Source organism: Elephas maximus, chromosome 18 (assembly GCF_024166365.1).
Source record: "Elephas maximus indicus isolate mEleMax1 chromosome 18, mEleMax1 primary haplotype, whole genome shotgun sequence".
In the NCBI taxonomy this organism is placed as follows: domain Eukaryota; kingdom Metazoa; phylum Chordata; class Mammalia; order Proboscidea; family Elephantidae; genus Elephas; species Elephas maximus.
In genome coordinates this window covers 5,441,556-5,458,672 of record NC_064836.1, presented here as the reverse complement: position 1 = coordinate 5,458,672, position 17,117 = coordinate 5,441,556, and the positions used below count along the sequence as shown (strand labels likewise).

Below are 17,117 nucleotides of genomic sequence, written 5' to 3'. Positions count from 1 at the left end.
TTGTTTTGATCATGTTTCTATTTCTAACAGGATTGCTGATTTTGTTTGATTATTAACATAAATTATATATTCTTACAGGTTTCTTTCCAGTAAATTCTAATGTCTTTATTCATTGGATATGATGACTCACTCTCCTGAAAGTATGAAATGGGTGTGATCAAAGTTGCTATGCGATGAAGATGTTTTCATGTATGTGGAGTATCTGGTGGGTGGGGTTAGGAAATTCTTTCCCATGCAGTGATGCTGGGTTACGCAAACCCTGCTCTTGTTTCTTGAAGCCCAAGTGAAGCTTTTCAGAGTCTGTGAAGAAAGTCTGACTTCTCTGATTACAGTCTGTTGGCGGTACCTTCCTCCAAAGCTTTATTCTTATCTCCCGGACTGTTTTAAGCTTTCCAATGTCTGGCAAATTCAGGAACAATGATAAGAGTGAAGCAGCAGAACCTGGTCAGAGGTAAGAGAATTTGGTTCTACAATTTGGGGTAAATCACCTGAAAAGAGGTGAAGGAGAAGATCTCTGCCGCATTATTTTTGAGAATTTAACAATCTTTTTCACTAAAGTTAAGCAGCAAAAGAAACAAGTACCACCATTTTTCACTTGAATTTTATAAATACGTGGAAATGCTCAGAATTGGTAATGCCAAAAATTGCTTGGGCTCTTTTGCCTCCAAACTAGAAGACAGTGTTTTTCTTAGAGTTGGCTTTCAAATCAATATAGAAAGCAAACTTTGTTAGCTGTGAGGCATGAAAGCAACTCAGAGAAGCATTCTTCCAGAAAACATACTACTCTCAAATCTTCTCCTCTACCTTCTATTTTAAAAGTACTGCTAATGTCATGTGGAAGATTTTACGTTCAAATTCAAATTCATGATATTGCTGCTAAGTATAGAAAAACAATATGCTTGGAGAACATTCTCCTTAAGATCACTGGCTCAGTTGATGTTAAAAGATTTTCTAAGGACTTCAAGAAATTTGACTTGTTAAATACTTTACATAGGATTTTTCTTCCATAATAAATGAAGGTAGTGATATTAATAAAGTTCACTTAAGAAGAGTAGCAGGAGGTAATACACAGTGAGACTCTAGGGAATGCCTGACTTGGATACGTGCTGAATACAGCTCATAAGAGGGTGTGTCTAAAAGCTCATTTCTAAGTTCATTGTTTAGAACTCAGAATCATTCCTTGTCCAAAAAACCTTGATATAAGTTGGCGAGGCTCTCAGACAGTCCACATAAGTCTGCTGTTGTTGTGTGCCTTTGAGTTGATTCTGATTCATATTGACTGCATAGGACTCTATAGGGTTTCCTAGGCTGTAAACTTAAAAGTCTAGTTAAGTAAAGTCCAGTTAAGTTATACTGAATTTTAAAGGAGCCTTGCTGGTTCAGTGGTTAAAGCAATCGACTGCTCAACAAAAGGTCTGTGGTGGGAGAAAGATGTGGCAGCCGTTTCCATAAAGATTGCAGCCTTGGAAATCCTACGGGGTCACTATGAGTCTGAATCAACTCGATGGCAGTGGGTTTTTTTTTTTTTTTAATTAGTAACACTGTTTTAAAAATACCATTCTAGAATGTTGTTTCTCTTTCCACCCTTTAAAGAGGAAGGATCTGGTGGGGAAGGTACTCCTGGGTATCAGTAACTCTTCACTTCTACTAGGATACATGGCATGCATAGATGGCAGCTGGGCTGGGTGCTGGGTTACTTTCATGGTTATCACAGTGCATTAGGCAATAGGACAGCTGGCTCACTGAAGACCCTGAATTTCGATTTCCCCGTACAGTTAATACATAAATACGTATAAGTCAGGGGAAGAAGCCATGGTGGTGAAGTGGTTAAGAGCTCGTCTGCTAACCAAAATGTCAATAGTTCAAATCTACGAGCCACTCCGCAAGGGAAAGATATGGCAGTCTGCTTGCTTTTGTAAAGCCTTGGAAGCCCTATGGGACAGTTCTACTCTGTTCTGTGGGGTCACAATGAGTCAGAATTGACCCCATAGCATCAGGATTGGTTCTTTTTTTGGTATAAGTCAGGGACTACTTGGACACGGCTTGGGGAAGGTGGACATTACTTGCTGGATATAGCATTATTCATCCAAAACTAGTCAATCAGGATAATCTAGTCAAAACTTCCATTACAATCAATTTAAAATTCTAAATCAAGTATTTTTAAAATTCTTAAACGTCAACAAAGAGTAGGCAATCAAGTAAGGAATACTTTGGTAGAGTAGGGGTGGTGAGGGGGGACCCACCTAACTAGTCGTGTAGAGTAGATTCTGAACGATGACAACCTCATGTGTGTCAGAGTAGAATTGTGCTCCATAAGGTCTTTGATGGCTGATTTTTTCAGAAGTAGATAGCCAGGCCTTTCTTCCAATACACCTCTGGGTGGACTAGAAACTCCAATCTTTTTGTTACCAGTCGAGCATGTTAACCATTTGCACCACCCAGGGACTCTGGGTGTGTGTGTTGAGGGCAAGGGGGAGAGTAAGAGCAGTAGCTTCAGACCCACCTTTCATCTTAAAGGTATTTGTTAAGCTGGGTGAACGTGAGCATCAATTGTAATGGCTTTTTGGGGATTGAGGTGAACCTTCCTAATGTTTGAAGTCCAATAGGATACTGCTCATAGCTGGCATCACAAAGGATTTCAAGGAAAATTGTCTCAAAGATTGGCGCATAGTGGAAGGAGAAAAATCTCCTTGGAGGATTCATAACACCAGGCCAGATATCACATGGGTGGTCTGAAAAACGTCAAGCTGATAATTTAGTTTGAAATTGTCTTGAACCGGTAGGGCCCCTGTCATTTAGCAGCTGTAAGTGCATATATCCTCTTCAGAGAACTCATGTTCATTTAAGACCTCATTGAATTTCCTCATATAAAGTTTCAAGGAAAATGAACAGTAACATAAATTTTAAAAAGTCACCAAAAATATAAGAAAACAGAGGACTATAATAATAGCAAGGAGGAAAAATAAATCAAATAGTAGAATCAGGTCCACAAATGCTTCAGATATTGAATAGAAGAAACAGAATTTAAAATGTGTGTGTCACAGTGGTTAACAGCTCAACTGCTAATCAAAAAGTCGGCAGTTTGAAACCACTAGCCGTTCCTTGGAAACCCTATGGGACAGTTCTACTCTGTCCTATAGAGTAGCTGTGAGTCGAAATTGACTCAGTGGCAATGGGTTAAATGTTAAATATATTTTAATGAATTGAAGAGAGTCTTAAAATATGAGTTAAGAAAAAGCAGATTCAAAAAAATAACAAAACAAGAGTTTTAGGAATAAAAATAATAATATAAATGAAACATGAAATGGATGGCTTTAACAGAAGACTAGACAAAGCTGAAGAATTTGTGAACACGAAGATATTTGTAAAATTATCCAGAATTCAATCCAGAGATACAAAGAGAAATAAAGTACAAGACAAATGTTAAGACACGTGGAGGGTGGAGTGAGAATATGTGTATTATAAGAGTCCCAGAAAGAAAGGAACTGCCCCCACTGCACCACCAACCAAGAAAACCATTGCCATTGTGTCAATTCTGACTCATAGTGACCCTATAGGACGGAGTAGAACTGCTCCATTGGGTTTCCAAGTAGTGGCTGGTGGATTTGAACTGCTGACCTTTTGGTAAGTAGCCTACTCTTAACCACTGTGCCTCGAGGGTTCCTTAAACATTAGAACAGGAGGGACAGACAGGAAGCACAACATTAGATGGGAATGAGAATGGTGTTGAGAATTTTCCAGAAATGATGAAAATCACCAATCCAGAGTGAAAAAAAGCAAAGACCCCAAGAAGGATGGATTAAAAAACAAAACAAAAACCCCAAAACTCCACACCTAGATTCTCCATAGTGAAACTATAACAAACTAAAGACAAAAAGGAAAATCTTAAAAGCTGCTAGAGCGAGGAGGTAGATTTCAACATTACTTTCTAAGTTCTAATAGCAACTAGGGAAACTAAAAGAACAGTGTAATGATACTGACAATATCTTGAAGGAAATAACTGCCAACTTATCTTTCAACTCATTTTTCAAGAATGAGGGTGAAATAAATATATTTCCACTCAAAAAGTGAGAGCATATGCCAGTGGCTTACACTATATTTCAGGCAGAAGAAAAATTCATCCTTGATGGAAAATCTAAGATGAAAATAAGAAGGAAGAGCAAGACAAGTGATAAGATTTGGGGTAAATTTAAACAAACACTGACTGTATGAAACAACATAAATAACGTATTATAGGTTTGAACGGGGCTTTAAATGTCCTTTTGTTGTTTGGGAGGAGTTTGATATATTGATGAACTCTGAATTTAACCAGTTAAAATTTGCTTATTAAGATTTCTAGGATAATCACTAAAAGAACAGAAACAGAGTACACAACTTTCAATGATAAGAGGGGAAAATGAAAGAAAAAATACTCTTAAAGTAGGTAAAGAATGGAAAAGAGAAACAACACATTAGAACCAAAGCTGTCGCTATCAAGTCGAATCTGACTCATAGTGACCATACGGGACAGAGCGGAACTGCCCCCACTGCACCATCGACCAAAAAAACTGTTGCCATCATGGCAATTCTGACTCATAGTGACTCCATAGGATAGAGTAGAACTGCCCCATAGGGTTTCCAAGGAGCGGCTGGTGAATTCGAACTGCCAAACTTTTGATTAGAGGCCGAGCTCGTAACCACTGGGCCACCAGGGCTCCTTAAACATTGGAAGAGGAGGGACAAACAGGGAGCACAATGTTAGGTGGGAAAATAGTAATTCAGACATATCAGTAATTACAATATATGCAAATGGTCCAAATGCTTGATTGAAGAGCCAAAGATAATCAGGCTAGATTGAAAATCAAAATTAACATTTGTTAAATCTGAAACAAAGATTTAGAAGTTTGAATATAAAAGAATAAAAAGAGATATACCAGGTGTCTTCATCTTCTAGTGCTGCTGTAACAGAAATACCACGAGTGGATGACTTCAACAAGCAGAAGTTTATTCTCTCACAGTCTAAAACCCAGAACCCAGTGCCATCGAGTCGATTCCGACTCATAGCGACCCAATAGGACAGAGTAGAACTGCCCCACAGAGTTTCTAAGAGGCGCCTGGCGGATTCCAACTACCGACCCATTGGTTAGCAGCCGTAGCACTTAACCATTACGCCACCAGGGTTTCCGAAGTCTAGTAGGCTACAAGTCCAAATTGAGGGCATCAGCTTCAGGGAAAGGCTTTCTCTCTGTTGGCTCTGGAGGAAGGATCTCATCATCAATCTTTCCCTGGACTAGTAGCTTCTCCGTGCAGGGACCTTGGGTCCAAAGGCTGCGCTCTTCTCCTGGCTCTTGTTACTTGGGGATATGAGGCCCCCCTGTCTCTCTGCTCACCTTCTTTTTTTATGTCTCAAAAGAGATTGGCTTAAGACACAATCTAATCTTGTAGATCTCATCAATATAACTGCTGCTAATCCATCTCATTGACATCATAGTGATAGAATTTACAACACATAGGAAAATCACGCTGATGACAAGACGGTAGACAATCACAAAATACTGGGAATCATGGCCCAGCCAAACTGATATCCATATTTTTGGATGACACAATTCATTCCATGACACCAGGCAAATACCAATCAGAAGAAAGCTATTCAGAACCTAAACCAAAAGCATTATTAGAGGTAAAGAAAGTCACAGCATAATGATAAATGGCTCAATTTGCCAGGTAGATATAACAATTATAAAGTGGTGTGTGTATTATAACATAGCCCCAAAATATATTAAGTGAACATAGACAGAACTATAAATTGAAATAGACAAATCCATGGTCATATCAGGAGATTTTAATTCACCTCTCTCATTAGTTCAGTTTGTGTCAAGCAAACACAAACTCAGTAATGGAAGCTGTCAACAACACAATCATTGTACCTGATCAAGGACATGTTTATAGAACACCGTACCCAAGAGCTGCGGAATATAGATTCTTTACAAACATATGCAAAACATTTAAAATTCGTATCAAAACATTTAAAGGATTAGTAGCTTACCAACCATGTTTTTTGATTACCATGGTCTTGAAAAATATTAATATCAATTGCTGAGTAAGAAATTGGATTTGGGAAGATGTAACACCAGTTTTTTTTTATTAAGAACGTGGAAGAAGTATAGCCAGAATGCTTCTTAGAAGTGAGGATGGCAAGACTCTGTCTCATGTACTCTGGACATGTTATCAGGAGGAACTAGTCCCTGGAGAAGGACATCGTGCTTAGTAAAGCAGAGAGCTAGCTAAGAAAGGAAGACCGTCAACAAGATGGATTGACACGGTGGCTGTAATAATGAGCTCAAATATAGCAAGGATTGTAGGATAGTACAGGACCTGGCAGTGTTTAGTTTTGTTGTACATGTTTTGCTATAAGTCGGAACCGACTGCGCAGTACCTAGCAACAGCAACAATACCACTTTGAAGGTTTGCCCTCTGCAGACTTCTCTATCAGTCATGCCAAAAGTTCTGTATGAAATGAATTTTGCTAAAATTATACCACTGGTTTCAATAAACATATCCTTATTCAGATAAGCCCTAACATATTTTTCTGGTAAACTTTAACAAAGTATGCAAATCACGCCCATCCATGCTGAATAGCTTCTATCTCAGTAACATCAGAGTGGCTAAACCTCTTCCTTATGATCAGGGTAAAAGCTGGTTTGAGGATTTGTTTTGTGGTGCACAGGCGTAGTACTTTCCCCCTATGTACCAAAAACCAAACCCATTGCTGTTGAGTTGATTCCGACTCATAGCGACCCTATAGGACAGAGTAGAACTGCCCCATAGAGTTTCCAAGAAGCGCCTGGTGGATTTGAACTGCTGACCTTTTGGTTAGCAGCTGTAGCTCTTAACCACTATGCCACCAGGGTTTCCTATATACTTAACCTAAATTAAATAAATAACATTTTATGTTATGCAGGGGTAGGGCCATCGCTAGGAGCCCTGGTGGCACAATGGTTAAGCACTCAGTTGCTAACCTAAAGATCAGTGGTTCGAATTCACCAGTGGCTCTGCAGGAGAAAAGACCTGGCAATCTGGTCCCATAAAGATTACAGCCTGGGAGACCCTACGGAGTGGTTCTACTCTGTCACATGGGGTCACTATGAAATGGAATTGACTCGATGGCACACAGCAACAACATGACTATCACTAAGGTTCCTGGGTGGCACAAAGCGTTTGTGGTTGACTACTAGCCTAAAAAGGAGCCCTGGTAGAGAAGTGGTTAAGCATTTGTCTGCTAACAGAAAGGTCGGTGGTTTGAACTCACTAGCTGCTCTTGGGGAGAAAGATGAGCCAGTCAGCTTCCATTGTAAAGATTCCAAAATAACCCATCGCCCTTTAGTCAACTTGGACTCATAGTGACAGCAGCTGGTGGATTTGAACTGCTGACCTTTTGGTTAGCAGCCAAGCTCTCAACCACTGTGCCACCAGGGCTTGTCTGTAAAGATTACAGCCTTGGAAATCCTATGCGGCAGTTCTACTCTGTCCTATGGGGTTGCTATGAGTTGGATCGACTCTCTGGCAACTGGTTGGGTTTACTTGCCTAAAGGTTGGCAGTTCAAACTCAACTAGTGGTTCCACTGAAGAAAGGTCTGGACATCTGTTTCTGTAAAGATTATAGTCAAGAAAAACCTGTGGTGAAGTTCTGCTGTGCAACACATGGTTTTACCATGAGTCAGAATAAACTTGACAGCAACGGATTAGATGGCAACTGGTTTTGGTGGATTTTTTTTTTTTTGGTATGATTGCCACTTAAAAATATCCCAACAAATAGCTGGGGAAGACAATTGAATTAATACTTCCTCATCCCAAGGAGCTTTGTTGGCCTAGTGGTTAAAGCACTCAGCTGCTAACTGAAAGGTCGGCGGTTAGAACCCACCAGCCCCTCTGCAGTGAGAAAGGTGTGGCAGTTTGCTTCTATAAAGATTTACAGCCTTGGAAACCCTCTGGGGCAGTTCTATTATGTCTTATAGAGTTGCTATGAGTTGGAATTGACTTGATGGCAGTGGCTTCATTTCAAATTAAGAACTCTTGATGTAGGCTTCTCAGGTAGGGTTTCTTTCTTTGCAGAAGAATTAATTGTAATGAAAAGAGAAGTTCCAGAAATTCAGTCATACTTAGAACGGAAGTGGTTTTTAGTTTACATTTTTTTCCACTGCTTTGGAGTATGGTAACTTCTCAGGTAGCAAAACTTTTATTTGGGAAACAAAATTTATGTGGTGTAGTTTTTCTAAACAGGAATACTGAAATTCAGTGTTATTTCTCAAAAGATCACACAATTTTGTAGTATTTTCTTTCTCAAACATCACACTGCTTATGTGATATACAACAATTCCTGTTTTACAAATGTAGGAACTGAGAAACTGAGGTTAAGTTGCTCACTCTAAGTCAAGCTATGACACCGTGTTATGCTAAAAAACTCACCCTTATGTTATGCTAAACGGTATATATATTTTTGTTTCCGAGTTATGTTCTGTCCTAATTTTTGATTAATAAGTCTGTGGCTATGCAACATGCCTACTTTTGCTGATCAAGTAACACCCAACTTTGGCAAGAAATTTTTTAAATTGATTTAAAAAATTTTTTAATTGAGTTTAATTTTAGGTTCTCTGTTTCTGAATTCTTTTGCATCTCATGACCAGCATCACATCTGGTTTCTTCTCATCGTCCTAACTTGTGCATGGATAAAGTCTGAAGCAACCTCAATTTGAATGAAAAACACTGTAGCCATGTGTCAAGGATTGCAGTGTTACGGAGGAAGACCTTCCATAGATGACCCTTCTACAATAGCCCAGCCCTGGACAATCTTTTTTTTTTCTAAATTTATCTCTAACCTCTCTCCTCCTCCCCCCATTTTTTTTTTTTACATTAAAAAAAATTTTATTGTATTTTTGGTGAAAGTATACACAGCTAAATATGTTCCCATACAACAATTTCTACAAATATTGTGCAGCGACGGTGGCTATACTCTGCACATTGTGTCAATGTTTTCATTATTTTCTTTCTCGTTGTTCCATTCCCGTTAACTTAATCTCACTGCCCTCAACCTTCTCGTCATGCTTTAGAGTAACTGTTGACCATTTGGTCTCATATGGTTAATTTCTTCTTTTTTTTTTTAATTTACTGTGCTTTAAGTGAAAGGTTACAAATCAAGTCAGTCTCTCGTACAAATACACACATCTTGCTATGTCCTCCTAGCTGCTCTCTCCCTAATGAGACAACACATTCCTCTCCACCCTGTATTCCCCGTGTCCATTCAACCAGCTCCTGTCCCTGTCTGCCTTCTCATCTTGCCTCCAGACAGGCGCTACCCACATAGTCTCATGTGTCTACTTGAGCCAAGAAGCTCACTCCTCACTAGTATCATTTTCTGTCTTATAATCCAGTCCAATCTCTGCCCGAAGAGTTGGCTTTGGGAATGGTTCCAGTCCTGGGCTAACAAAGGGTCTGGGACCATGACCTTGGGGTCCCTCTAAGTCTCACTCAGACCATTAAGTCTGGCCTTTTTACGAGAATTTGAAGTTTGCATCCCACTGGTCTCCTGTTCCATCAGGGATTCTCTGTTGTGTTCCCTGTCAGGGCAGTCATCGGTGGTAGCCAGGCACCATCTAGTTCCATTGGCCTCAGGCTGATGTAGCCCCTGGTTTATGTGGCCATTTCTGTCTCTTGGGCTCATGTTTACCTTATGTTTTTGGTGTTCTTCATTCACCTTTGCCCCAGGTGGGTTGAGACCCATTGATGCATTTTAGATTACCCCAGATGCCACTCACTGAAGTGGTATGCAGAACGTTTTCTTAATACCTTAATACCAATTATTATGCCAATTGACCTAGATGTCCCCTGAAACCATGGTCCCCAAACCCCTGTCTCTGCTACTCTGGCCGTCAAAGCGTTCGGTTGTATTCAGGAAACTTCTTCGCTTTTGGTCTCCCCTCTTTTAAAGTGTTATTTTATTGTGGTTTCAGCGAAGGTTTATATGGCAGCTTAGGTTCCCATTCAAAAATTTCTACACAAAATGTTCAGTGACATTGATTACATTCTTCACAATGTGTGAACATTCTCAATATTTCAGTTTTGGCAGTTCTCTTTCCATTACTCTTGTTTCCCTGCCCCCTTACAGTCTCTTCTTTGTTTTTAAAGTAATTGTTGACCATTTGGTCTCATACAGATTTTTTTTTTTAAAGGAGCATAGTACTCACGAGTGATATTCTTTATTTTGTGAGCCAATTTGCTATTATAGTTAAAAGGTATCCAACCTCAGGGGCTAGTTTTGGTTCAAGGTTTAAAGGTTATCTTAGGGCCGTAGTCTCGGGGAGTCCTCCAGTCCAAACTGGTCTAGTAAGTCTGTGTTTTTTTTTTTTCCTCTAGGAATTTTAGGTTCTGTTCCATGTTTTTCTCCCATTCTATCAGGGTCCATCTATTGCGGCCCTTATCAGAATTTTGGTAGTGGTAGCCAGGCAGTGGTAGTTCTTCTGGTTTCAGGGTAGATGAGGCCATGGTTCATATAGATCATTAGTCCTGTAGACTACTGTAAAATCAAAACCAAACCCACTGCCGTCGAGTTGATTCCGACTCATAGCGACCCTATAGGACAGAGTAGAACTGCCCCATAGGGTTTCCAAGGAGTGCCCGGTGGATTCGAACCGCTGATTTCTTGGTTAGCAGCCATAGCACTTAACCACTACGCCACTAGGGTTTCCTGACTACTGTATTTTATGCAAATTATGCGTGCCTTCTATGTTTGTTTGCGAACCACGCCCTCCCCCTCGAAATCACTATGCCAATTTTTTTTTACAAGTCGTTGTAAAAAAATTAGCATATCACACTTAGGAAAATACCTTGAGGCAGGAGGGTGTGGTTGGCAAACAAGTGTAGAAAAAAAAAAGATGCACGTTATTTGTGTAAAAGTATGGTAGTTTCTTTTTTCTTTGGTTTCTCTTTTGCTCCATATGAAAAGAGACCGATAGGTGTATATTAGATTGCTGCTCACATGCTTTTAAGACCACAGATACCCCAGGATGTAGACTATAACTTTATAAACTATATTATGCCAATTGACAGAGGTGTCCTACAAGTCTACGGTCCTAATCCTTCAAACACGAGAAGCCAATCCCAAGAGGTGTTTCGGTATGTCTAAGAAATATCCTTAACTGTGCCTCCTATGTGCCTTATTATATGTATGAATATATGTGCATATAGTCACATACATGAATCCACATATATGCATACACATATATACACATATACACATATAGACATACCTATACACATATGTATCAGAAATCCTGGTCGCATAGTGGTTAAGAGCTATAGCTGCTAACCAAAAGGTCGGCAGTTGAAATCCACCAGCTGCTCTTTGGAAACCCTATGGGGCAGTTCTACTCTGTCCTATAGGGTTGCTATGAGTCTGAACTGACTCAATGGCAATAGTTTTTAGGGGTGCCTATATATGGAAACCCTGGTCGGGTGGCATATTGGTTAAGTGCTACAGCTGCTAACCAAAAGGTCGGCAGTTCGAATTTGCCAGGTGCTCCTTGGACACTCTATGGAGCAGTTCTACTCTGTCTTACAGGGTCACTATGAGTCGGAATCGACTTGATGGCAATGGTTTTTTTGGTTTTATATGCATACATATATATCCAAAAAACCAAACCCAGTGCCGTCGAGTCGATTTCGACTCAGCGACCCTATAGGACAGTAGAACTGCCCCATAGAGTTTCCAAGGAGCACCTGGAGGATTCAAACTGCTGACCCTTTGGTTAGCCGTAGCTCTTAACCACTACACCATGAGGGTTTCCGGATACATATATACACGTGCATATACCTTTTGGTTGTTCTTGCTGTTATTTCAAAATTGTATATACCATCCAAAAACCCATTGCCCTCGAGTTGATTCCATCTCATAGTGACCCTACAGGGCACAGTAGAACTGCCCCCATAGGATTTCCAAGGAATGGCTGCTGAATTCAAACTGCCAACCTTTTGGCTAACAGCCAAGCTCTTAACCACTGCACCACATATGCCATAAAAAAAAAAAATGCCATAGCAATTACCAAAAGGTAATTGTGTACATTTTAATGACATTGTTTACCTTCACCCAGCTGTACACACTTCACCTTCATTCAGTGTTACCTTTCATGTCACCAAAAATAGCAAGTGCCTACTATTGGAGCCCTGGTGGAGCGGTGGTTAAGAGCTCTGCTGCTAAACAAAAGGTCAGCAGTTTAAATCCACCAGCCACTCCTTGGAAACCTTATGGGGCAGTTCTACTCTGTCCTATAGGATCACTATGAGTTGACTCTATGGCAACAGGTTTTGTACTAGCTCGAGAGTGAGTCCCCTGCCTCCTTCCATCCCTGGTAACTACTAATGAACATTACCCATAACCCATTGCCACGGAGCCCTGGTGGTGCAGTGGATAAGTTTTCAGCTGCTAACCAAAGGGTAGAAATCCTGATGGCATAGTGGTTAAGAGCTATGGCTGCTAACCAAAAGGCCAGCAGTTCAAATCCACCAGGCTACCCCTTGGAGACCCCATGGGGCAGTTCTACTCTGTGCTATTGGGTCAGAATTGACAGCAATGGGTTAATGAAGATTAGTTTCTGTGTATTTGCCTGTTCGTGTTATATCATAATATATTTGATTTTTGTGATTGACTTAATGTCCTCCAGGTTCCTCCATGTTCCAAGGTGTTTCAGAAACTCATTTTTCTGTACCACTGAGTAGTATTACATTGCATGTGTGTACATTTTACTTGTCCATTCATCTGTTGCTGGGCACTTAGGTTGTTTCCATCCTTTTTCTATAGTGAATAGTGCTGTGATGAACATAGGCATGCCTATGTCTGTTCCTGTAACTTCTTTTAGATCCTTAGGGAATACACCTAGGAATGGAATTGCTGGGTCATATGGCAGCTCTACTTCCAGTTTTTTGAGGAACTGCCAGACTTTTCCACAATGGCTGTACCATTTTTCATTCCCACCAGCAACGGATGAGGGTTCCAATTTCTCCACATTCCCTCCAACACTTGTTATGTGTATTTTTTATCCTAACCATCCTAACCCATTGCTGTTGAGTCGATCCTGACTCATAGTGACCCTATAGGAGAGAGCAGAATTGTCCTATAGGGCATCTAAGGCAGTAATCTTACCAAAGCAGACTGCCACATCTTTCTCCCACAGTGATTTCGAACTGCCGACCTTTTGGTTATAGCTGAGAGCTTCACCAATGTACTACCAGGTCCCCTTTTAGCCATCCTAATGGTAGTGAAATTATATTTCATTGTGGTTTCGATTTGCATTTTTCTGATGGCTAATGATGTTGAACATTTTTAATGTGTCTGTTGGTCATTTGAATATCCTCTTTGGTGAAGTGTCTATTAATGTCCTTTGTCCAGTTTTTGATTGGCTTATTTGGTTTTCTGTGGTTAAGCTGTAGAAGTTTTATATATATATATTTAGGTATTAGACTCTTGTTGGTTTTATCGTTCCCAAAGATTTTTTTTTTCCAGTTGGTTGTCTCTTTACTCTTTTGATAAAGTCTTTTGATATGCAGTTATTTATTTTGTTTTCTGTTGCTCCTACATCCATTGTTGTGTTGGGCAATCTTTTGAGTGTTCTTTATAAGACTTTCTCCACATCTTTTCTGGGTAGATTCCTAGATATGAGGTAGAAAAGCAGACAGAAAGGCAGTATGAGGTAGAAGAACACAATCAGCATCAGACAGACCTGGTCTGAATTCTAGCTATTACCGATTGGGTTAGCCTGGCCTCAGTTTTTTCATCTATAAAATGCTGAACAAATCACCTCTCACATGGAGTTACGGTGATTACAAAGGGAAACAATGCATATAACCTTAACACGTGCCTTTGCTTGACACAGGCCTTAGTGCTCTGTAAATTCTACTCCCTCCGCCCCCCAACTCATTCAGGGACCTACGAAGGGTAAGAGGGCCCGGGGCAATCTCTAAATTATGCCCCATTCCCCGCCCCACCCCCAACCCAATTTCAAGATGAATAGACCTTGAAAGCAGCCTCCCTTCAGCAGACCCTCCTTCCCCCTCCTCTCTGGCTGCCTCAGTCAGGTGCCTTTCGTATTTGTGGCACCTCAGAATGTCATTCGCACCGCGCGAAGCCCCTTTGGACTTCGGCCTGGAGGGGAAATACCCCCTTGTTTTTCCCCCCTTAAGCCTCTGCCCTCATTCTTAAGAATTCGCGGCGCCCTCTCTGAGCTCCCCTAGACTGCCCCCCCTTCGAGGTCTGTCACTATGTGAATGAATCCAAGCTTGTCCTTGGTTATGTTGCAAGCTGCGGTATAGGAATTTCTGTCTCCCATATGTGTAGACAAGTGGAGCATTATCATTTGGCTACTTGACAGAGCTATTTAGCAGGTGCACATAACTGAACGTTCCTGAATCAGGAAGGGGCAGCTCTGGATTTCAGTAACCAGGCCACAGCCAGCGTGAGGCTGGAACCAGGGGCATCAGTTTAAGCTTCTAATTTGTGGTCTCAAGTGAAACGAAACGCCCTAAAACGACGAAGGCTCTGGCAAACAATACCCACCAACTAGCTGCCCAATTCCGTGTGCACCGGATGTGGGAAATATTTCAAGTCCAGGCACTTTTTCAGGTACTTTACTGGTGGGTTGGGGGAGCGGGGGGTTGCAGCCCTGACGCCCTGGAGTCGGGACTGGACCCAGAAAAGAAGCCGGCTGGGCCAGTGCTGGGGACACAGATGGCATCTTGCGTTTCTGGCTCCGTTGTAAAGCTGCACGTGTGCCACCCGAGCAGGCACTGGCGCGCCCCCTCGACCCCCTGGCCTCCCGGGCGCGGGGACCCCGCGGCCCTCCGCCTCCTTCTCAGGATCCGGCTCGCGGGCGGCGCGGCCCAGGTAAGGCCGCTGCTGGGCGGGCGCGTCCCCGCGTGCCCCCTCCCCCTCCGGCGACTTCCTGGTTTGCAGAAGGTGCAGGAGCCGCTGCGGGCGGCCGCGGTCGCAGGAACTGAGAGGCCCCAGCTTTGGCGGGCGGCGGGCGGCGGCGGCGGGGGCGGCGGCCGCGCTGCTGCTGCTGTCACAGAACAGCGCTGGGGTGGGGTGGAGGCGGGTAAGCGCCCGGGGCGCAGCCGACATGGGCCCGCCGCCGCCGCCGCTGTGAGCGCCTCCTTCCCCGGCGGGGCGGCCGGCGTGCTGGGGGCGGCGCGACCCTCGGGCCGCGGGGTGGCCGGCTTCGAGGCCGGCGCGAGGGGCGGGGACGCGCAGCCCCCACCGACATGTAACCATGGACCGCAGGATCAAGTGAGTGGGGGCCGGCCGGGCGGGTGGGCGGCCCGCGCGCGCTCCAGGCTCGCCCCGTGTCCCCGCTTCCCGCGCCCGGTCGCCTTCCCCGCACGGTGGTCGTTGGTCGCGGGCGGGGGCACGGCCCAGCCCCGGGGCCCCCGTCCGTCCGTCCGTCCGTCCGTCCGTCCGTCCTGCCGGCCGGCGGGACGGCGCTAGGCCGCAAAGCCTGGTGGGCCCTGCGTCCCGGGCCCGCGGGGTCGGCGCGGCTCCTGCCGGAGCGACGGCGGCGCAGCGTGGACGCCGGTTCCCGGGCGCGGGGGAGGCCAGGTGGCTCCGACACCGCAGGCTGTGGGCGTCTCGTTCTTCCCGGAGTGTGTCAGACGTGGCTCGCCCTTGTCTGTGTGTGTATCGCTGGTGCCCGGGAGGGTGTCAGCGTTGAGGTTACACGGTTATTTCAAGTGCTTTCTCAGCATCACCATTAAGATAACCTCTTCATAAGTGTATTTATTAATTTTGTCTTAGATGTTTTCTTCTGGTTTCTCTTATCAATTAAATTTCTCTCTGGTGTTAGTTTATATAGGCAGCATGCATATACATGGTGCTTGCAACATGGTATCCAATTAGATGGTGTGTGTGTGTGTGTGCTAACTATGAATCAGTGGCTATTTTTTTTCTCCACAAGAAATTAGATAAAAAGCAGTTTGAATGAGTGTGATGATTTTATTTCGAGATATTTTAGAGACTTGAGCTTTATATTGATCTCCTGAAGCTCACTTTGAAAAGAATTACTTCTTTCTGGCCTTCCATCCACACTCCAAAGTTTAAAAATAGTGAACATCATGTATTCATATTAATTTCACAGAAGTATAGGTGAATCACTATTTAATTTTTACACCTAAGATTCTAAACAATATTGGGAACATTGGGAAAAAGAATTTGAAATTATTTGCTTCAGTGTTTGACATCCTGGAAGGAGGGGGGTTAAGTGAGTAAAAAAGTATACTTTTTGATATTAATTGTATTGTAAGGGAGGCCCTCACTGAGTCCACATTGTTCACATTGAAACAAGTTGGTAGTGTGAAGGCTGAGGAAATGTATTTTAAAAAATTAGTTTATGTGGTTTGTCACTTCTTATGTTTCTAGGTTCATGTTTTGTAATAAAACATTAAAAAAATCAGTGTTTATTTCAAAGTCAGATCTGCAAATCTGGCGTTAGTTTTCTTGTAGGTAGTTAGCGTTAAAAATTGCCAGTGTACAAAGACACTAAGACTCAGCAGGAGTAACTGAAATATATTAACACTTTGGTCACGTGGATATTGTGGTATCAGATTTGGCTTAATCTTTCATCTTCTAGCGGAAAGGAGATTAAAACAGAACTATGTTTTGAAAAAAAAAGTCTCAGTAGATTAGAATTTGCTTTTTGAAATTAAACCAATGATTACGTTAAATGTGTGAGAAGTCAGTAAAAAAGTCAGTAATTTCTGATTGAAGTGAAACAACCTTACTGTTCCTAGTGGGAAAAATCTAATATTGAGACAGATGTCCAATTTCCCCAAAGATAATCGACGTAAAAATGTGTGTGTTTATATATATATGTGTGTGTATATTGCTAGCCTTGAAATCGATATTTTCCTACTTTAAACACGCTTAAGTATAATAATTACATCTCTGGAAAAGTATATACCAAGTATCACATTCAAGGAGCACTTTGTTTTATGTGGTCTGGGAGTTCTGCTCATTGCTCATGACACTTTAGGAACATGACAGTTAGAACCAGGTACCCATTATTTACACTTACATAGCAAGTACTTTGAAGAAAGCTTGA

At 42.3% G+C, this 17,117-nt stretch overlaps 1 protein-coding gene across 4 annotated transcripts in view; it reads left to right on the top strand.

The window, feature by feature from the left end:
• The first annotated feature begins 311 nt into the window (after positions 1–311).
• DENND1B (DENN domain containing 1B) overlaps positions 312–17,117 on the top strand; it is a 306,443-nt gene continuing 289,637 nt past the window's right edge. For 2 of the 4 annotated variants that reach the window (XM_049857696.1, XM_049857693.1), the window contains exon 1: positions 312–451. In XM_049857696.1, coding sequence (XP_049713653.1) covers positions 396–451 — 56 coding nt within the window. In that variant the 5' untranslated portion in view covers positions 312–395. Of the gene's footprint in view, positions 452–14,861; positions 14,909–15,282; positions 15,311–17,117 lie in introns of those variants that run through there. The other 2 variants (XM_049857703.1, XM_049857699.1) reach the window with 2 other exon arrangements.